Source organism: Erithacus rubecula (genome assembly GCF_903797595.1).
Source record: "Erithacus rubecula genome assembly, chromosome: 20".
NCBI classification, from domain to species: domain Eukaryota; kingdom Metazoa; phylum Chordata; class Aves; order Passeriformes; family Muscicapidae; genus Erithacus; species Erithacus rubecula.
The window spans coordinates 5888283-5910499 of record NC_136672.1 but is presented as its reverse complement, the minus strand read 5'-3'; the positions used below and the strand labels follow the sequence as shown (position 1 = coordinate 5910499).

Sequence of the window (22217 nt, the reverse complement as noted above, 5' to 3'; positions counted from 1 at the left end):
ACATAGAAAAGACCATCTCCAGCATTGTACCAAACTACTTCAGACCTGCAACATCAAAGAAGCACCCCAAATCTATATTTATACTGCTTCAAAAACTGCATTTATTTGCTTAGCCCACAATGCCTCTGGGAAGGAGAGGAGGGGAGTCCAGCATCTGCAAATCACCAGGAATGTTTGCAGAACTGTTAATCAATTAAGAAGGAGAGGGTGGCAGGATAATCCTGCCTCTTCTGCAATGTCCTTGCAGTGCTGGTCCCAGGGGATGTGTGAGGTAGGAGCTGGCCAGGACCCAGGTCCCCATGACCACAGCACAGGGACACTGACACTGCTCCATTGTCACCTGCAGACTGCAAACCACCACAGGTGAGACCCAGGCAGGCTTTTTTGAGGATGGCTGGACATTTGCTGGCCAGATGAGGGCTGCAAAACCTGGCATGGGGAGAGCAGAGCCGTCCAGCAAGCAGCTCAAAACACAAACAGCCAGCAGAGAGGTGCCAGCTGCAGCAGAGCCCAAACAGCTCCCACCACAGGAATGTGCTCACCGAGGCAGGAAATCAAAAAATACTAATGGAAAGAGCTTCCTTTTATCCACCATTTGTGTCTGGAGAAATGGAGCTGAGGAGCAGACACCTTTTCCCATTGTGACACCAATAATAACCTGGCATCCACCTAAACTCTACTGCAGGCTCAGGACTGGTGGGGGACAGCTTCCCACCTCACAGCAGCATCGTGGCAGCTGTGTCCCAGCATTTCCACAAGGAAGCTCAGGTCTCACTGGTGTCCACAGCCACAGCACACACATCCCTGCAGGGACAGTGTCTCTGTCCCCCCAGACCTGCAGTCTCAGACAGCAAACTGATACAGGGTAAAAGAAAGGGAATCTTATCCTGAGAGGAAGAAAGAGGAGGTTTGAGCAGTTTAACCTTTGAAAAGGGTCTTGTTCCAGAAATACACATGGCTAGGATGTATTTATGGATGGGGTTTATAAGGCCCTCACCAGCTTTTGCTCCAACCTGACCCACACTGCCCAAAATCTCTGCAGAAGCAATAAGCTGTTAGATGATTTTTGTTTTGCAAGGGGGTAGAAAATCCAAATACTAGACTCTCAGGGAAGGAGCACAGATCCAGTGCCCAGCAGAAACAGGCAGAGTTTTAAATATCACCCACCAGTTCCTCTTGCACATAGTAATGTAACTGCAGGAATTGTTAATCAAATGATTACAGTGAAAATTAAAGCGGTTGAACCTGCTCAGAGAGAAAAAACTAAAATCAATTGGTAGATAGAAAGTGATACTTTAAAAGTGATTTTTTTTCTTTTCCAATCATTCACCCAGCTCCCTGCCTGAGCTTTATGAGCAGTGCACACTCAGGGGCACTCTCAGAATAATGGAACAGCAAACTGAAGAGGCAAAGAAGGAAAACACAGAAGGTTTTGTCTGCCTCAAAGATCCTGATCAAGGCACTCAAAGAGCTTCTCCAGAGAGAAAAGAAAATGCATTGTGGTGCCTGCTAAACCAGGTATAAGCCAAAACACCATTTTTTTGACCAGAGTTTCAAATCCTATATTAACCAGGAGGTCCCTCCACAGCAGGCTGGAGCTGCCAAGGTCAGAGCATCTCTGCAGAGGTGAGAAGCTCGTGGTGCTGAGGTGAGCAGCTCTGTGTCAACAGGGCTGACACCTCAGGGCTCACAAACACCGACACCTGGCATGACCTGCTTTGCACCAAGGTCCCACATTACATCACTGTCCAGCCACAAGCTCTCCAGAGCCACACTGCCAGCCCAGAGCCTGTTCTGTGCCCCAGCTGAGCCCTGCAGAGCACTCTCTGCTCAGCCTGACAGCTGCTGAGCAGAGCAGAGCAGCCTGCCAGCCCCTTGCATAACGCGGTCCGGAGCGCTCCTGGCGCCTGCTGATTCCTCCTGCAACAATGGAAAAACCCAGAAATCTCCGTGAATGAGCCAGTCTGTGTCCTAAGTCAGCCCTTGGATTTCCTCCCTTTCTGGAGCCCTGCACAGGCTCCGCTGGGCTCTGCAGCCAGCCCCCAGCTCAACAAACTCAGAGTTATGTGCTCGCAGCTCGGCTGTTTGCTGCAGCCAGGGACTGGCTGGAAATCAGTTCAAAATGTTCCAGTTCCAAACCCCAGCCCACAACCCCTGGATCACTCTCTTCACACTCACACAAGCAGGCGCTGGGGCTTTTAACTGCTTTGCTTTAGCCTTCTTTATTGGGAGAGCAGGGGACATCTCTGGTGGTGTTAATTCACCTTTCCCACCATCACCCCAAGGCAGATGCCACTCCCAGATCCAGCAGTGATTTGTGTTGCTTTGCTACCTCTCCATCCCTTTACCAATAATTTTCCCTTTCCACAACTGTGCCTTGAAAGGCACAGGCATTGCACTGGCCTCCACACCACAGCCTGGCATTTCATATTCCCCAGCCTCTGTCCCACCACTTCCCTGCAGCACTGATGCTGCCCCATTCCTTGTTGGAAGGCCATATTATCCTCACCTGTTCATAAGAAAAGACACAGTAGAAATTAAGACTGTCTCTGTGCTCCCTTTCTTGGCCAGCTCTTCAATGCAGCTTAGATCTGGAAGTGTTCAACCAAAATTTTGCATTACAGGAGCAACTGCAGGGCTTTTGGCTTTTGGCATGACCCCAAAAGCAGCACTCTCACCTTCTCTTATCCCTGTTTAGGCAAACTCCTCTTGAATCAGTGAAAAACAGCACCCCACCCCCACCAGGACCCTTCCTCTCTGAGGACCAGGTGCTTCTCCCCAAACCACCTGAGGCTGAAGAGAACCCCAGAGCCTCTGGAAGCTCCAGCAGGAGGTGGCTGTGGAGCTCAGCAGTGCTCCCTGCTCTGCTGTTCAACCAGGACAGGCTGTTTTCCCCCATTGCAGATGAATCTGGGCCCTGCTCAGGGGGTTCTCCACAGAGCAGGTCTGCATTGGTCCTTCCTGAGTATTTGCCTCCCATTTTCCTCCAGAGATGAAAACTCTGCACATTGCTCAGCAGCAGGGCCAGGAAGGGCCGTGGACACTCCTCTGCCTGGTGCCAAGGGGTTAAGCTCACAGTAAGTTCCCAAAGCCAGTTGTTTCCAACTGGCTGCTGCCTGTGGTTTGTGGGAAGGGATTTTGCTTTTTAATAACATTATAAATAGGGCTGTGTTCAGTATGCTGCAAACCCGGTTACTCTCTCTCTCTTTCCCCCACCCATCACTCTCCTCCTCCCGCTTCTCTTCCCACCACACTTAATTCCAGATCTGACCATGAATGGCTCAGGCTTCCTCCTGGGTGTCCTCAGCCTGCTGGCATGCCTTGTCCCCACCATGCAGGCATGTCCCCCCAGCTGCCACTGCCACGGCGGCGAGCTGCAGCACGTCATCTGCGACAACGCGGGGCTGAAGAGGATCCCCAAGGTGCCCGAGCAGACACGGCTGCTCAACCTGCAGAGGAACAACTTCCCCGTGCTGCCCACCAACGGCTTCCGAGACATGAAGAATCTGGTGTCCCTGCACCTGCAGAGCTCCCGCATCAGGGAGATCTCCAGCGGAGCCTTCCGCGGCCTCAAGAGCCTGGTCTACCTCTACCTCTCCGACAACCAGATCAGTGTCATAAAGCCAGGAGCCTTCAACGACCTCTCTGATCTCACCTACCTGTACCTGGACAAGAACAAGATCCCAGACCTTCCCAAAGGGCTCCTCTCCCCTCTTGTCAACCTCTTCATCCTGCACTTGGGCAGCAATAAAATCCGGGAGCTGAAACCGGGGGTCTTCAGTGGGGCTAAAGATCTGCGTTGGCTCTTCCTCTCTGACAACTCCCTCACCAACCTCCTGCCTGGGGCCACGGAGGATGTAGAGAACCTTGCTGTCCTCCACCTGGACAAGAACCAGCTGAGCAGCTACCCTGTGAATGCAATGAGTAAGCTGAGAGTGCTGGAGGAGCTGAAGCTTTCTCATAACCCCATTGAGGTCATCCCTGACAACGCCTTCCAGTCCTTCGGGCGATACCTGCAGACGCTCCACCTGGACAACATGAAACTCAAGAAGGTGAGTCCTTTCTGCTTCCACTTGCTCCAGATCAGAAACATGGAGCTTGGTTTTTTCTTCCCCTTTGCAAAGCTCTTGGTTTGCCATCCCTCCCTTGCAGAGGAGGGGGGAGATGCAGGTTTGCAGGCAGGCACTGACCACACCCCGACCTGGCTCAAGTGAGGGATGAGAGAGTGCACCCCACCCCTCTGCTGATTTATCTATGCAAAACCAAATCATCTGCAACTGATTAAGCCCTCTGGATGGATGCAAGGCATTCCCTCCCAAGCTGGAGGTGACACCAGACACCAAGAAAGGTTACCTGGGATGCTCCAGGACCATTAGGAACCTTCCATACTCCCAGAAACAAGGTGAGGGATGAGAGGTGAGCATGTCCCTTGTAGTGGAGGGCACTTCCACCTTGCAGAGCTGAACTGCTCTGCCTCCTTTGCTCAGTCCAGGTACCTGCTCTAGGTAGGAGGGAGACTCCTTGGAGGGGCTGTGGATAGTCCTGGTTTCTTACCCCTGCCTTGCAGACAGGTAGGGGTACAGACCTTCACCTCCCCACTGCCTCCCAACCCGACACGTTACAAAGAGAGGTTTGTTTATTGATGCTCTCTCAGAAGGAACTCTCCCAGCATCTTACAAAGGAGCCCTGTTCCCACTGCAGGAGAGGAGGGACATTCAGGTATCCTGAAGGGCAAAACAACCTCCTCCTTTTTCTGTGAGAAAGCAGGATCCACTGGCAGGAGCATCACGCTCAGGGAATCACTTGTGTCAGGACCTTTGACAAGCCAGGCAGTGCTGCAGAACCCAGCACAGCATCCTGAGTGGGTCCCCCATGGCTGATGGGGAGGGTGCTGCAGGCAGAACAGAACAGCTCTCTCTGGGATGATGCTTTGCCAGGAAGCTCAAAGAGCATCCAGGTGAGGCAGGCTGGGACTGCATGGCAAAGCCACCCACCACATACAGGAAGATGTGATGAAAAAGATAATTTCTTCACAGACAGTCTCACAGGGATGAGCAGATCACATGAAAGTTACAAGAAATGCATCAAGCCAGAGCTTTCAAAGGGATGTAGCATCCCAAAAACCTCAAAAACTGGAATTACAACACAAACTAAACCAGTTCAGTAATACTTCAGTGTTTAAGCCCTTGTCAACTCTAAGCATTAACCTCAATATGGGACTGAGCAAATTTAACACTTGAAAAGGATCTATTGACCTTACTAGCAAGACCTTAGACAGGCTGTGACAGCACTTCAGTCAAATATTACAGCAGAATGTTGTACCAGCTAGAGATATCAATGTTGAAGAAAATAGACTCTAGGGTCTTCTAGGGAAATAAACATCTTTGGTTTGGCCAAGAAGTAATGGTTAACAATTCTAGCTAGCAAAAAAATACTTTTTTTTTTTTTTTCCACAGTGACCACATGACCACACATGAACAGAAATTTAAAAGGCTCTTGTGCAGCCAGTGCCTCCTTTCCTCCCCAGCAGCCCAACAGGACATCAGTTTATAGGATCAGCACTAATAGGGGTGGCTTCTGCAGCTTTAGAGCTTCCAAATACAAAGCTTCCAGCTCAGCATTTTCCCTTCAAATCCTCAAAGGCCTCATAACCCAAACAGCCCACGTGTGAACTTTGCACTGCTAAGAGACCTCTAATCACAGAGGCTGCATGATCCAGGAAATCACAGTCAAATGCTCTAAGTGCATCCTGACTGCAGCCCTTTCTCCTTCACAAACATGCTGTCCTCAGCTCTTCCCTGCATGGCTGCAAGGTTTTTGAGCTGATCAAGTATAAACCCACACAGTTCTACCCCAGCCTGAATTACATTTGAGCAAAAGGAAGGGCAGCCCTTGGGCTCCAGCACAGAGCTCCCATTCCCCAGCATCACAGAGCCACACCAGACCCCACAGGGCTGTGTTGCACAGGCCAGGACCCTCCTTGCACCCCAACATGAGACCCCTGTCTGCACATTCAGTGTAAAATAACTGAACAGCAGTAATCCTCCATCTAAATAAGGGATAAAAATCACCCTTTTCTTCCCAAAGACACGGTCTGGCAGGCAGCTCAGCAGCTGTTAGCAGCAGATGTGGACTCTTCTCATGGGGCTGGGAGAGGAATGAGCAGCTGAGACAGTAACACCACTGTCCAACCCTCCCTCCCTCCCTCTGCACAGCGTGCCAGCATCCCTCAGAGCAGCTCTGCTATCAGCACAGCCCAGCCTCCCCAGGTCAGCTCCGTTTTGGAAGGAGGAGGTCAGCAATGCTGAGTGTCCAACAGCTACAGGGATCTGGGAGTCTCCTAGCTAAGCTCTAATCCCATCCAGCCACGCTTAATTTGGAAAATGACAAAAGTTCACAGCTTAAAATAGTGCCTCTGTCAAGCTTTTCAGCTTAGAGAGCATGAACACGCCCTGCTGGTCCACGAGAAGTGCAAGGCTCTTTTCAGAAATGGGAGCACAGCTCCTGGGGCTGGCAGGCTTTGGGAAGATCTGGTGTCCTCACCAGCCTTTGGAGAAAGCTTTCCCTCTGCTTTGAGAGGGGGCAGAAATGGTTTGTCATGGCCAAGAAGAGCTTTGTGCTTTGTCAGGGAGCCCCTCTCTAACCCATCATTGCCATGCAAGTTTCTGCTGAGGGGTTTGCTTTCAATAACTTTCCAACTTGAGATGAAAAATGTCAGGGATGAGGCCTCAGGGAAGAGATGAGAGGGCTGCAGAGTTGGGTCTACAGCCTCTCATGTTTTTTGGCAGCGTTCTTAAGGGAGGCTCTACCTTAAAGCTCCCTGTCAACCAAGAAAAAACAAATTTTACAGCATCCCTTACAAAAAAAACCAAAAACTGCTGGAAATGAGAAAAAAAGGAGGAGGGTGAGGTGCTGGAAACCTGCCTGTATTTCTACATTGCTCAGATGCCAAGTGTAACTTTCCACTCAGGGCCCCCAGGCACTGCCAAAGTCTACAGCCCCTTCAGAGGCCACAAACACTCCTGCAGTCACTCCAGGATAGGCAAGGCAACAGGCCTTGGGAGGATTTCCAGCCTTAGAAAGGAATATACCAGAAAATATCTTCATTTAGAAGGGAGAAGAGTAGCTCAAAAATAAAAAGAGTTGCCAGACTGCAATTTATTTAGGGTTGTGGTCGCAAAGAGAGCCCCACATGGATTTGGGATGTAGGTTTCCATCACCCACGAGCCCACCAGCCTGCTGCCTCCCAAGTGTACAGAGCTTCCAGCAAGCCAGCTCTCTGCTCACACCTTCTTCTCTTGCTCTCTCTGTGCTTCACACAGTGACAGAATGGCCTGGGTTGGAAGGGGCATTAAAGATCATCCCTTTCCAAATCCCTCTGACGTGGGGCAAGGACACCAGGCTGCTCCTACCCTGTCCAGCCTAGCCTTGAACACTTCCAGGGATGGCACATCACAGCTTCTCCAGGAACACATCCCAGTGCCTTGTTCTCACGACATAAAGTGTGGAACAGAGGCTTGGAGTCCCCATTCCTCACCAGAACCTTTGTGCTTCAGTTTGCAGACAACGCGTTTGCCGGTGTGACCGCGCTGAAAACTGCCCACCTGGAGAACAACCGGCTCACCCAGCTGCCCAGAAACTTCCCTTTTGACAAAATGGAGACGCTGACCATCTCCAGAAACCCCTGGCACTGCAGCTGCCAGCTGGCACCTCTGCACAAGTAGGGCACTGTCACACCCCGAGCTGTGCCAGGACACTGCTGGTCACTCTCTCCCCATCCTGCCGGTCACTCTCTCCCCACCCTGCCGGTCACTCTCTCCCCGTCCTGCCGGTCACTCTCTCCCCACCCTGCTGGTCACTCTCTCCCCACCCTGCCGGTCACTCTCTCCCCATCCTGCCGGTCACTCTCTCCCCGTCCTGCCGGTCACTCTTTCCCCATCCTGCCGGTCACTCTCTCCCCATTCTGCCGGTCACTCTTTCCCCACCCTGCCGGTCACTCTCTCCCCACCCTGCCGGTCACTCTCTTCCCACCCTGCTGGTCGCTCTCTCCCCGTTCTGCCGGTCACTCTCTCCCCGTTCTGCCGGTCACTCTCTCCCCACAATGCTGGACACTTTCTCCCCACCCTGCTGGTCGCTCTCTCCCCGTTCTGCCGGTCACTCTCTCCCCATCCTGCCGGTCACTCTCTCCCCATCCTGCTGGTCGCTCTCTCCCCGTTCTGCCGGTCGCTCTCTCCCCACCCTGCCGGTCACTCTCTCCCCACCCTGCCGGTCACTCTCTCCCCACCCTGCCGGTCACTCTCTCCCCACCCTGCCCTCTGGTTTGCCCCTTTCTGAAGCTCCTCTCTTCCTCCCTGTGTCCCAGGTGGCTCAAAGGTAACCGCACCCGTGCGGAGGATTCGTGCTCCACGCCCGCCCAGCTGCGGGGCCAGCCCATCAGGGACAGCCCGGCTCTCCGTGCCTGCAGGCTGCCCTCCAAGAGGTCCAGGAAGGGGAGCCGCCACTGAACGTGTAAGGTGTTCCCATGTAGGCACATCAGTCCTGAATGGCACCAGGGTTTGGCTCGGAGCAGCCCCATCCACTCACAGATGGGTGTGCTCAGAGCTGCTCCTGGCTCCGTGAGCTCCCAGGGAACCTGCCCGGAGCATCAGGGATGGAGTCACAAACACAGGGCTAAAGACAGGCCTGGGGCAGAAAGGAAGGGCTAAATAAATACATGTAAAATAGGGAAATAAGGATCCTGAAAATACACGCAGAATAGCTTTGAAATCTTCAGAGCTTCTATTGCAACATAGGAAAAATTTTGTCTCTTTTTGTAGCAATCATTGTACATTAGGGAAAAAGCCAAAAGCCCCACACTGTAACAGGGTTTAAGCCTCAATCATGCTTCAGGCACTATGGTGACATGCACCCTGACCTAACACCAAAGCCCCATATCAAGTCAAGATGTAATTGTTGTGCAAAGGGAACAAACACCATATATCAAAACAATGGTGGGTTTAGCCAACTCTTACCCTGAGGTGGGACCACACAATCTTTACTTTTCTAAACACTGGAGATGCTCAGCCCTTTGCCCTACTAAGGTCCTCCAGGTCTGGTGTGAAATCCAGGGCAGGGAATTGCTGGAAAGGCTTGCCCCAGACAGCCCAGCCCATAGGAAAGTAGATATCTTCCATAAGGAGCAGCACTTCCCTTGCTGCAGCTACAATTCCCTCCAAGACAGTCAGGTATTTAAAAACAATGACTGTTGCCTTCAAATGAGTATCCCAGAGAAGGGAGGTTCAAGACAGCAAATATTCTTTGGGTAAGGTGTCCTGGGCCAGGAGGTGATTCAGAGATGAAGTCTTCCCTTCCAGCCATGAGCTTTTGCTGACAGCTACCAAGGCAAACACCAACTGTGAAAGCAGATCACACAGACACCTTCCACAGCTGGAAACCACCAGGGCTATTAAATTCACCCTGCAGAGGAGCAAAAAGCTACAACTGTCATCACTCCACCCCAAGCATTTTACTTTTTCCCCATCCCAGGAATAGGCCTGAAGTTTGTAAAGATTCCAGAGGGCTTTGAATGAGCCTGCAAGTTTGTAAGCTCTTGGGAAAGGGACCTTTGCTCATTGTTTCAGGAAGGTGCAGTGTTCCTGCACAGCGTTGTATGAACAGAGATGGTCATTGTGCCACGTTATGGCCACTTGATCTCCATTTCACTAAGGATATGCACAACAGGATGGAGAAAGGAAATTTATGACCAAAATGCCAGCTGCTCTATGCCTTTCTAAAGTGGTTATTTCTCTTGTAGTGCCAGAGGGTTTTATGGATTAGAGATGGAAATACCAGTCATTCCATACAGGGCAGGAAAAGTTCTGCTCTAAGCATGGAAAAATTTCAGTGTTCTAAACCACAGCACTTAAACATAGTTTGTTTAGAGGTCTGACCCTTCTTAATCTTCTTTCCCTGTCCTGAACTCAATCCCAGTTTACTCCTCCATGGTGAGAGTAAGAAAACCATGACAATAATTCCTGGTTTTTTTCTGCAGCACTTTATATCCAGCTCTCTCAAACAGGTTTACAAGTGCTAATGAAATAGGAAACTATTTATTCCAGTCTTGCAGAAGGCAAAACTCAGTCCCTTCAAGTGTCAGTGCCAAAATACAGGTACTCAAATGCACTGCAGTGTGGTGAAGTACTTTAATGAATTTTATGAAAGTACCTCTGACTTCATCAGGCACCTCTTGAGAGCCAGGCAGGTGTCAGATACAGGGGTCTGTAACTCAGGGATGAGAACTGACTTGGGTCACTGGCTATATTTAAGATGAAAAGCTGCTTGGTAGTTTCTAAAATACACCTGCCCTGGATTTTCAGAACCAGGGCATCAGAATTGTCCACTACTGCTGAAAATTTCCTCTGCTGTGGGGAGTTTGTAACAGCTCCTTGACTCCATGTTCAAGTGTGGGCTTCATCCACTGATTTAGAAATACACAGATGTTACAAGCTGACTGCTCTGCTAGAAAACTCCCCTTAAAGCTGTGGCCTTTTCTCTTTTTTAAGGCTAGCAGGCTCCAGCATGGCCCGTCCTGGTGACTGGTCACTTCAACCATCAGAAACTACTGACTTCTGAGTCCTTCCTCGAGCTTCTCCTGCCTTCAGGAAACACTTCTCATCTATCTGAACACCTGCAGCCTCCTCCAAACCCCTGCTTCTCTGCTGATCACAAGGATGGAATCCACCTTCTCACTCTTTTCCAACATCTATGTATTTTACAAGAGGCGTTTTTAAAAACCAAACCATGCATGACCATACTAAGACAAACCAAGCTAGATCCTGCCAGTAGGACACATCTTTACCAGAAGAAACAAAACCCACACCCCTGATCAACCAGCTGGGTGCTGTATGTCCCATTCCAGAGGAGAGGGAGCAAATGGGAAGGCAGGAGCATCCCTCCCCAGCTGCTTGATGAGGAAAATTGGCCCCAAGCCACACAAAGAGACTCCCCTGCCTTCCCACAGAGGGGATCCCTGCAGGCCAGGGCTCAGGGGACAGGTGAAGCAGTGACCAAGAGCTGGTGGCCCTGAGGCAGCAATCTCCCAAATTGGCCAGAAATCCTTTAAGGGAAGCAGTACTGGGAACCTGCAGACCTGGAGCCATCTGAAGCCTGGATTCCCTCCCGCTCTGTGGGGTCACCACGATGTCCAAGAGGGGAAGGTGGGCACGGTGCAGTTGGCTCAGGCACCCCTCCTCTCCTCCCCACCCCTACTCCAGAGGATCTAGCAGGACACCAGGATGACTGTGGTTTATTGTCACAGCTATTACAATGCCACAGTTGCAATTCAACTATGTTTTTTAATCCTAAGGAGTTATATAAATATATGTCTATTTATTCCTCTGTAACAGTGTAAATGACCTTTAAGAGGATGAAAACTCCTCTGCCTCCTATATAGAAATTGAATTGTATATTTTCTTATGTACATCTTCTGTATAAAGCTCTTGCTGCAAAGATGAAATCAACTAGTCTCTGTGTGTCTGTCTGAGGGCTGGAGGGATCAGGAGTAACATGAGACCAGTGGCACAAATATAGATTTAATCCTCTTTATCCCATGGGCAGCACAACTGTTTGGAGGGTTTTATTATTTCTCTTGCTACAAAACAGGAACATGTGACACCTAATGAGTCCTGAACACTCACAGTAATGCTTGAAAATATTTTGTGAGGCCAAACTCAACTTACTATAAAAATAGGTAGCTGTCACCTGACAGAGATCAAGCAGCAGCACCAAGGCTGTCCCTGGTGTTTTCAGCTTGGCATTAAGAGCATCATATCTGCGAAAAAAACCTGGCTGCATCCAAGACAGCTTCAGGACAGATGCCCTGGATTCCCCTAGTCTGTGGCAGAGCACAGAGGTGTCCCTGTAAAACCCTGGTGCTGGTGCAGTCAGGGTCTGCCAACAACAACAGCCTAATCTGATTCCCAGACCCACATGTTTATCCATCACTACTGGCTGCTTCCTCAGCCTTGGGAAGCAGCATGGTACCAAATTAATTTCCTTCAGGGTAAAACAAAACAGCCTTTTTCTGGCTCAGCCATGCAGGACATGCCTAGGAAATGTGGCACCTGGAGGGCCACTGAGGCCCTGGCTGGTGGCCTGTCCCCAACACGAGCACATGCTGGTGGCTCTTGCTCAGGGTGATGGGACAGGGTGGGACAGCAGCACACACTGCCCTGCTGGCACTGCAGCATTTGGTGCTGCACATGTGGAGGGCACCATTCCCACATCCTGACTCAGACACGATAGAAATCACAGAGTGGGGTTTTACAGGAAATCCAGGATGGGGAAGGAAACCCTACAAGGGGAATACAAGCATCCATCCACATCATGAACCAGCACTCTGCCATCATAATACTGGCAGGGTGTACAACTGAATGTCAGTGGAAGTTTTGAAATGAGCAGCAGAATTTCACTTAATGACATTGAATGTGATGCCTTGTCTTCTTCAGAAGCTTTCCCCCCAGACACCTCAGCAGCAACCAGGCAGAACCCCCACTTCTGCCTTCCAGGTGCTCTGAGCCTTCCCCCTTCAGCCTGATCCCAGCAGGATTCAGAGGATCCAGGACTGCCAGGTGCCAGAGGTACCCAAACTCACTGTCTCACCATGACAAACACCCCTTGCAGCTCTGGTCACAGAAACCACACTCACCACAACCTCTGGCATGTGCATCTTGGTCATAATTGTCCTCATGACTTCAGGGGGAGCAGGAGATCCTCCAATAATTCCTAGGAAAAAAAGGAAAAGACCTTGGAAACCAGCTATTTATTCCCAGGAGGGGTCCCTCAAATGGCTCTGCACTCCCAGATTTAATGCTGATAAGACCTGTGGGATACACTGGTTCCTGTTAAAACACTTTCTAAACCTTTTTATACAGGTCCTAGTTGTTCTAGAAGCAAAGGCTGCAGCAAGGCCAATTTGCCTTCCCCAACAAGAAAATAAACTCTGTCACACAAACCTAATTCAACCTACAGTTCTCCAAAAATGGCATGATTCAGAGCAGAAAGAGGCACAGTTTTACAGTGAGACAAACACTCTCATCCATCATCCCCATAAAACCAAAACCCTTTCCTCTTGCCTTGCACAGAGCAGCACTTTTGGGAGAGGATAGATCCCACTGCCACCTGTTCCAACCTAGGATGACAGAGCCAAAGAGCAGGGTAATATATGGGCTTTGGTGGGGAACAGGATCATTTTGCACATAGCAGAAATGATTAGGTAACCTGCTAAAATATTTCCTTATGCTCCAGCACCACCTTCTCTGCACTGTTGCTGCCTCAGAAGGACTGGGGGTCTGCCCAGCTGTTTCCAAGGTGGGCTGTGACAAGAGAGGAAGCTCCAGCACATGGTATCACCCTCCAGAACAGAGTTTGATGATTTCAGAAACAGGCAGGAAACTTCATGTCTGAGAAGGAAATCTGAGCTTGGCTCTGCTTTCGGGACTGCACTAGCCTGAGACACAGAAAGCATCTGCTGCCACACGGTGGTGGTTGGAGACACAAGAGTTGAGGAAATTCAGGCTATTCCTGACACCTCCCCTTGCAGCTAAAATAGAAAGGTCCTTCCCTACACTGCCTTCAGATGAAGGAGTCCTAAAATACATAATAATGGAAGGATTCCCCAAGGAAAGAAAATGTAGCATCAAATTAACAGGGGAAACACAAGGCTCATGCAACAAATTCTTCCCACCAGAAGAGATTTTTGCTCACAAAACTAAATACAGCCTCCCAGCAGGGAACCAGGAATATCCTGGTTCCCAGGATTTTTCCATTTGAGTTCTGGGACTTACCTCCCCGGAGACTTGAGAGGTCATAGGAGTCGAAGTCAGGCTGGGAGAGCATGTCTATGAACATGGTGGGTGTGCCAAGGAGGAAGGAGCATCTTGAGGAAGAAGGGACAAAAAAGGCAAAGCTGCAGAGGTGGAAACTGGGGGCAGCCCCAGCTCAGATCCCTGAGATCCTGTCCCATCCCATCCTGTCCCATCCTGGGCTGCAGAGCAGCAGCACAGCAGAGGTGCTGCCCATCAGCACACACAGACATACATCTGCACAGAATAGACACACACATGTACACGTATGATGAAGAACCAGCAACAGCTCTTTTGTTTCCCAAGCTACACTTGAGGAACAATGTGGAAACACAACTATCCCAGCAGCAGAGCTGGACTTGGAAAAGGAGGGCAGGTGCTCAGATGTGAAAACAGAGCCACAGAGCCAAGACACCACTATGCTTCCCAGCCAAAGCCCTCTGGTGACAGGAAGGATCCCTTATTTCAGAAGGGTGACACGCTCCCAAGCACAGCTGGACAGGCAGACTGTGGTCCCTGAAGTGCCTGTTAATTGAGAGCAGCAGCAAATCTGCCTCTCCCTTTGTGGGAAGGAAGAGCACAAGCGAGGTGCTGGCAGGTGGGGCAAGGGAAGGAGCAGAGCCACGAGGCCAAGAGCTGCTCCTCAGCAAAACAGGCTCTCACTTCTCTCGAGACACGGCCTCCAGCGCAGCCTTGCCCTCAAAGCTGGGCGATGAGAAGATGCAGGAGGTGCCATGCAGAGCCATCACCATGCAGCCTCCCACCGACGCCAGGCAGTGGTAGAGAGGTGCAGGGAGCCCACAGCGACTCTCCTGGGATCAACCAGACAGCAGTGAGGAGAGGACACCCCACCAGTGTCCAGCCCAGCTCCCTGCCCAACAGCAAAGACATTTGTTCCTGGTCCACTTGGCTGGAAATCTGATGTCCCGCTGTGATCCTGTGAGGTGAAAATGCAACTGGCACATCCTGCCTTTAATGAAAATCACTTTGGGATGGTTTTTTATGTCAATATTTCATCCTGTAATTTTGTCTCCTCTTTGCTGGACTCCTTGGTCTGGTATTGCTTACACATTATATGCCAAGAGAGATGAATGGGAATGCTGTGAGAGGCACAAAATATGCAGGACTTGGCACATGATATTCTTTTTTTTTTTTTTTTTTTTTTTTTATAATCACCAAAGGCTCTGAAGACTGATTGAAACAACTCATCTATTCTCTGGATCAAAGCTGATATGTTGGAAATAAGTACTTCAGAACTTCAAAAGAAAATATTTGTCGTTAAAAATTTTTAAAAGAAACCACAAATAGAGAGGTCATACCCTGATAAGTGTTATAAAACTGTAAACATGACATGAAACGAAGTCATGTAAATCAAATTAAAACTTCATTCAACAGAATTCAAAGCTAACATCCAGAGACTTGTAATTATTTGAAATGAGTATTCACCAAAATGAAAAGTGATTAATTTCATGTTTTTCCCCCACAAAAAGATAGCTTTTTCTGCCTAAAAAAAAGCTTCACATGAAACTGAAATGAAACATCAATGAACTCCATTGAAATGCAAAAATGCAGTGCATTAATATCCCTCAATGTCATTTGCAGCAAAACATCCTGTCCTTGCAGAGAGCAAACCCCAGCATTCTCCACACGTGGTCTCTGTGGCAGCAGAGACCAACCCAACCCCTGTTCCCACCAAACCCACCTGGTGTGTGATCCCCAGCCTCAGACCAATCAGGTTGGCATTATTCACAATGTTCCTGTGTGACAGGGTGGCTCCTTTGGGGCTTCCTGTTGTCCCCTGGAAGACACAGGGCATTGGGCAGTGACACCACCTTTTCTGAGGATGAGCTCAGGGGAGACTCCCTAGGCAGACTCAGGGGTGATCTTGCATTTTTTTTCCTATCAGACCTGGGAGACTGTTTTTATTTAACAGCATCTAAACCCCAAAAAATAGCCCCAATTTCAGCTGAACAGAATTGACCTGGCACTGTCTCATCTCCTTGACAAAGAGCTGAACAAAAATAATGGAAGAAGGTGAAATGCTGGAAGACCTTTCCCACCCTACTGCAGAAGCTTGAAGCTTGTTCTCAGAGGGAAATAGGAAGAAAATGTGAGGTGAGGCATTGCACACATCTTTGCCTGTGTCCCCAGGGAGGAACCCAAGTGCAGGGCTGGAGCTGGCAGGGCACAGAGCTGGCAGGGCACTTACTGAGGTGAACTGGATGTTGATGGGCTCAGTGCAGGACAGGCTCTGCTGCACTGCCCTGAGCTGCTTCACGTGGCTGCTGTCCCCAGCCTGCATCACTTCATCCATGTGGAAGGTGCCAGGCAGCTTAGAGTCACACATGATGACAATGGATAAGTCAGGCAGCCTGGCAGAGAGAAAAATACCATCATCAATAAGAGAACAAGGAGAAAAGTGCCCAGACAGATGCAAACCTCTGGACCAGCCTAACTGGCTCTGCTCAGATGAGACCTCCTGTGGGTCCTCCTTCAGCAAAGTCTGTGCAGCTGAGGGGACACAAGGCAGGACATGGTGTGAGCTCAGTGTAATGACACCACACGTTCCTAACTCACCTTTTGCTCTTTATTCCTCCTGGGCTGGATTTTTCTATCTCAGGACATGACTGCTTTAGAATATCATAGTATTTCTGTGTTTTAAATTGAGTGGGGAACACCAGTGCCTTACAGCCAACCTGTGAAGGGAGACAGAAACTCATGAAAAGTCATGTTAGGTGGTCAGCACATGATAAAGAGCAGCCACCACCAGAACAGGAACAAAGCTCTCCAGTGACTACAGCAAATGAGCCCTTGCAGAGGTGCACTCCTAAAACCCTCCCAAAGAAATGCTGTGCCACCACTGCACACCCAGCATGCCAAGCCTGGCTCCAGCTGTGCAGCCAGAGCTTTGCTCCTCCCCAGGATGAATTTTTCTGGTCAAGAAAGCAGAGCTGCAGCCTAAGGTTCCCTCCTTCCCTCCCTCTTCATTGTGAGCACAAGGCCAACAACTGATTTTTCACATTATGAGTCTCAACTCTAACAAAAAGCCCAGTCTCAAAATATGAATAAATAAATAAAGTTAAAACAAATTGATTTGTGTGGGTTTGGAATGAGGGTTTTTGAGGAAATTTGGAAAAACGAGGATTTCTAAAATCTGACTTAAACATCAAGCCAAGATTTTTTTTTTTTTGTGAAATTTTTGAGGTGGTCCTTTTCCCAAGATTTTTCCCATTTCTTTTTAAAGCTATTTTTAAGATAGCTCTCTTTTATTAGCTATTTTGAAAATGAAAACATTTTTCATTCAACCCTTACATTTACATAATCCCATAACAAAACACCTTAATTAATCCAAGAATTTTCATTTATTTTTCAGCAGCAGAGATTTGTTGAATTTGACCCAGATTTGCAAACTGTCTTCATCTTCCAAAAAATTACATTTGTGTCCAATAAACTATTTACATAAATTATTTACTCAGCTGCTCTCATTTTCTCAGAGTCTGGGAAATAAGGAGACAAAGGCTAGGCCAATAAATTATTTGTAAGTACCCTCTGGGCTTTGTCAGAAAGGAAGATAAACATTTGCTCTATTTTCTGGAACAGGCTGCCCAGAACCCAGGGAACTGAGGTTGTTTTGGGCCTCTGCAACTTTTTACTACTAATTCCTTCAAACTACAATTCTGGAAAATAAATGCTGTGTGGGGAGAGGAGGGCTGATGCTGCACCAGATAAGAGTCTCTGGTTGGGGGCCTCTCCCACTTGGTCTCAACCTGACTGGCAGCAGACCTGTCTTCAAATAATGTAAAATATGAAAACTTGTCACCAGTTTGCTTTTACAAAGCCCTGGGAATTCAGTAGGAATCCAAGGAATGGTTATACCAAAAGTATTTCCATAAATACCAATGGGACTGCACAGATGGACAGGAGCCAAGTGAAAAAGCCCTAAAGTCTTCAGAAATGTTTTTGTTCAAATAAACCAACACAATAAATAAATCCTTAGGGTGGTGAGGAGCTCCAGAGATGCCAGTGTCAAAAGTGCACAATAAAACTGGGAATGCTGGCAAATCTGGGAGGGCAAGACAGCAGCAATTCCCAGTGGGGCTGAAGCTTTTAACCCATCAACATTCCAGATTACATCAGAGGAGAAAATCAGAGGAGATGAAAAGGAAAGAAAAAAAAAGGGGGAAAAGGGGAAAAAGGGAAGAACTGAGCTGCACATTCCAATAGGACAGAGAAGCACAAGGACACCCAGGCTGGAAGAAAAGGTGCTCCAGTGCAGGACTGGGTTCAACCCAGTGCTTGGAGTGACCAGCAGGACTGCTGAGAGGATTAAATAAAGGATGAAACAAGAATTCAAATTGCAGCCCAACAACCCATTACAGAGTTACTGATGCAAAAGAAATTTGCTAAAAATTATCCACTTTCTAGGTGAAACTAACTTGGATGGTGCTGGGAACATCCCTCTCTTCTAATATCAGCTTTTCATTTGTAGATGAACAAACCACAGTGAAAAAATTAGCTGCTTAATCTTAATTTTTAGCCATCAAATGTTTAATAACCTGAATTTCTCATTATTTCAGCAAGGGAGCCTGAACAGTTTAAATGGATCAGTGCTCTGCACATCACAAACTCAGACCCAGGCAGGTTTTCAAGGGTAGGTGAGGTGGCAGTATCAGAAAAGAGATGTTAAACAGTGGCAACAGTGGTCTTTCCTGAGGTTCTGTTTTCAAGGTGGAGATCCCAGATGGTGATTTTTGCCCTGAGCAGGAGAGCTAAAGAGGAGATACCAAACCCTGTATTTTCCCCTGGTAAATGACTGCTCACAGGGTGGCTGGGTTGGGGCAGTGCTGGCTGTTAGCAGAGACAGAGGGAGGAGGATGCAGCAGTTTCCACCAGAGTGCCAGTCACAGGGAGCAGCAAGAAGTGTGGCCACTGAATTGCAGCTTCATCCCCTCTACACCTTGAGCACTAGCCCTGCTCTCCAGCCAGCTTTTCCCATACACCCAAATCTTGAGCAGCTCATGTCCCCCCCAATCCCCTTCAACACACAGTTCATGCCATACAAACCTTCCTGAGCACAAACTCCAGCTCAGAAGCCTGGTAGGCTGGATTCACAGATACCTGGAGAGCCAGAAACAAGAATGATCACCTTCTTGCCTTGAACACCCTCCCCTTCAGCACAGATTCCAACAGAAAAGTTCCCCCAGGGTTAACTACACCCAGAGCCTCTCCTCCAACACAGAACTAAGAGCTCATCCCCACAGGGGTTCCACATTCACAGAACATATATCTGAATTCTGTGTTTGTGTTAAAGAAAATAACTGGAAAAGGATGTATGTGAGGTCACACAGTCAAAACAGAACTTCAGGAACAGAAACCAGACCTGTCTCACAGGAGTTGATCCAATGCACTAAACTAGATCAAAACTCTTGTGCAATTTGTGTTTCTTGATGGACAACCATGATAACACCTTCCACCCAGCTCTCCACAGAGTGGCCACTGGAGTTAAGCTCACCCACAGGTTCCTACTGAGCCATGCTCTTCCACCCTACTCCTGCAGACACTGGAATGAACCAGGATGGAAGAAATGGAGCAGAAGGCAGGGTGCAGACCTCTACACAGTGCACTGCCTAAGCAATAGCATTTTGGTCATGCTATCAAATGAAAATTGGCTTTCAGGGATATGCAGCCTGGACTAGATTTTTAAGTGAGCCTTTGTTCCATGAAGCAATACATTTTGAAGGGATGTAACCAGCTGGTAACTGGTGAGGACAGCAACATCCCACATAAAAATGGGCCTGCAGGGAAAAGCACATCTCCTATTAAAAGCCATTGCAAGCACATTTTTGCTGCTCCTCCCTCTGCAGCCTGCTTCCCTAGTGGAGGATAAAGATGCAGAGAGCTGCACAGATCTTCCTTAAATACTTGATTCAGCTATAGATGACATGCCAGGTAAGAGCATGGACAAAAGAGACAAACAAATTTTATTCTCCAGTATTTCTTATTGCTTCTTTGTCTGTATTTCCTTTCCCAATAGATTTCTAAAACTTGGACACAGCAAACTCCTTACCAGGATGATTCCTGCCTGGGCAGTTGCAAACTGCATGAGAACCCACTCATATCTGTTGGGTCCCCACATCCCCAGCCTGTCTCCCTTCCTCAGGCCAAGGGCCAGAAGTCCAGCTGCTGCTTGATCCACCTGAAAAATACAACACAAGAGCCTGAGGATCACACACTGAGGATGCAGTGAGGGATATTGGTCTCCAGGCACTGCTTTCTGGAGAAAAAGCATCATCTTTGTAACTGAAATGCAACAGACTGTATCTCCCCAGAACAGAACATCAGCCTGTGGCTGCAGCAGCTTCTGAGCCTGCAGCACAGACCAGCCCCTGCTCAGCAGGCTGACTGAAAACATAAAAATTACAAACCTGCAGTAATGCAACAAAGCAGAAAGGAAATCAAAATAGGCAATTATGTTGTTGCAAGCTACTTCTTGCCCAAAGACTATTGCCAAATTCCTTATCAGTTCCACTTAGGACCAAGCCTTATCTATGTGCTGGGCCCAACCACACTGTTGGATCTGCCTCCCTTCTGGGTGTCACTTACTTCAAAAATTATTTGGGTGAAGAAAATTCTATCAAGTGATTTTTTTCCCACTTTTGGGTTCCTGTACTCATAGTACAGGAGTGACATAGTACAGTCCTGTGAGGAGTGACTGGGGAAGGTGGAGGGGCTCAGCCTGGAGAAAAGGAGGCTCAGAAGGGACCTTCCTCCTCTCCACATCTCCTGACAGGAGGTGCAGCCAGGTGGGAGCAGGCTCAGCTCCCAGGGAACAGTGACAGCTGAGAGAAGTGGCCACAAACTGCATCAGGCTAGGGTCAGGCTGGACATCAGGAGGAATTTTTTCACAGAAAGGGTTAATAAATATTGGAAAGGATTTCCCAGGGAGGATTTCCCTCCTAACTCTGGAGGCATTCAAAAAACTGCTGGACATTGCACTCAGTACTCTAACCTACCTGATGGCACTGTGACTGGCCAAAGGTTGGACTCAGACTTTGAAATCTTTACCAGCATTAATCATTCTGTGATTTGTTAACTCAAATTCAGCCACTGTATTAACAGCTACTTTATTTTGCAGGATGGTAAGTGTGTTTCAGGTCACAAATGTGTTTATAAATATTCTGAGACATTCAGGAAAGGTTTTATAGTTTTGTTAAGTTCTCAAATGAATGTATAAAATCTGCCTCATAGGAAATGTGAATTTGAGGAACCATTTGATTTAGTTCTGAATTGCAATTTACTTCTTAAGATCAACTAATCTTGTTCATGTGAATGGATGTGATCAAAACCATAGTAAGCCTAAAAACCCACCAAACAATTCCTTCCTATCAAGGATCATATCATACATTTATTAGAAACTTTCCAGGTAGTTAGTCCCTCCATTCCAAAAACAGAGAAACACATGTCTGTATATGCACACACCCACACACATCTGTGCATATGATATTGAGCCCCAGTCCTTGACTTTGTTCCATTGCCTTCATGCTTGATAAAAATCTTCCCCACACTCAGGACCTCTGACACCCAGAGGGACTAATCCAGAAGGTGGAGTCTACTCCAGCAGAGAAAAACACCATGACTCAGACCATAACCCATCAGATAAGTGTGATAATTTTAAAGTATGAATGTTCATTATGGGATATCAGCTTTTCCATATTCCACTTCCTCCCCTTCATCCCAAGATTCTGAGGAGAATGAAGGAAACCTGCTCTTCCCTCTGCACAGGATGAAGATCCACAAGCAACTCATCTCAGTCCTGAGCTGAGCAATGACTGTTTCCCATTTCCCCATCACAGCTGCTGTCATGCACTCACCTGAGGGGTGACCAAGGCACTCACCTCCTGCTTGAGCTGGGCAAACGTCCTCCGAACGCCATCCCGGCAGAAGACCAGGGCCAGGCGCTCAGGAAAGCGCCCTGCAGTCTCCTCCAGGCACTGGCCCGTGGTCTTGTCAAGGAGGGGAATGTCTGTGGGCCCCTGGATGTAGCTGCTGGTCACCTTGGGGGACATGGAGGGCACCCTTGTGTGCAGGGCACTGGGAAAGAAAAGAACAGGCTGTTTAATATAAGTTAAAGTCGATACAGTGCTCCCCATCTGGAGGGATTATCAGCCTGGGAATACTTGATGCACATCCTGCACCAGTGGGAACCACAGGCAGCTGATTCAGTGGGTCAAGATCAGGAAGACTTCCAAGAGGACTTGGAAAGCTTATGCAGTGTTTTGGGGCACATGGACAAGCTTGGTACCCCCAGGGCAGGCACACGTGTGTCTGTACCAGAACAGGCAGAGTCTCCATCCCTCCATGGGAACCTGGTGGGGA

At 48.6% G+C, this 22217-nt stretch overlaps 2 protein-coding genes across 5 annotated transcripts in view; one reads left to right on the top strand and one right to left on the bottom strand.

Moving 5' to 3' along the window:
- The window catches only part of ACSF2 (acyl-CoA synthetase family member 2), a 35713-nt gene that overhangs the window by 8335 nt on the left and 5161 nt on the right, over nucleotides 1–22217 (bottom strand). For both annotated transcript variants that reach the window (XR_013776485.1, XM_079323312.1), the window contains exons 2-10: nucleotides 21737–21932; nucleotides 19909–20037; nucleotides 18906–18959; nucleotides 16419–16537; nucleotides 16051–16213; nucleotides 15544–15639; nucleotides 14505–14653; nucleotides 13824–13915; nucleotides 12686–12762 (exon numbers count right to left, since the gene is read on the bottom strand). Coding sequence is in view for 1 of the 2 variants with exons in the window: in XM_079323312.1 (XP_079179438.1) it covers nucleotides 12686–12762; nucleotides 13824–13915; nucleotides 14505–14653; nucleotides 15544–15639; nucleotides 16051–16213; nucleotides 16419–16537; nucleotides 18906–18959; nucleotides 19909–20037; nucleotides 21737–21932 (1075 nt within the window). In the remaining variant the exon portion in view is untranslated. The remainder of the gene's footprint in view (nucleotides 1–12685; nucleotides 12763–13823; nucleotides 13916–14504; nucleotides 14654–15543; nucleotides 15640–16050; nucleotides 16214–16418; nucleotides 16538–18905; nucleotides 18960–19908; nucleotides 20038–21736; nucleotides 21933–22217) is intronic.
- Nucleotides 3173–12662, top strand: CHAD (chondroadherin). 3 transcript variants are annotated; one of them, XM_079323319.1, is made up of 4 exons: nucleotides 3173–4052; nucleotides 7557–7720; nucleotides 8363–8508; nucleotides 10550–12662. In XM_079323319.1, the coding sequence occupies exons 1-3, from the start codon at nucleotides 3273–3275 to the stop codon at nucleotides 8502–8504; spliced, it is 1086 nt and encodes a 361-aa protein (XP_079179445.1). In that variant the 5' UTR covers nucleotides 3173–3272; the 3' UTR covers nucleotides 8505–8508; nucleotides 10550–12662. The 3 variants fall into 3 exon arrangements, with proteins under 3 accessions (XP_079179445.1, XP_079179444.1, XP_079179443.1); XM_079323318.1 differs by having other exon boundaries at nucleotides 10547–12662; XM_079323317.1 differs by having other exon boundaries at nucleotides 10542–12662.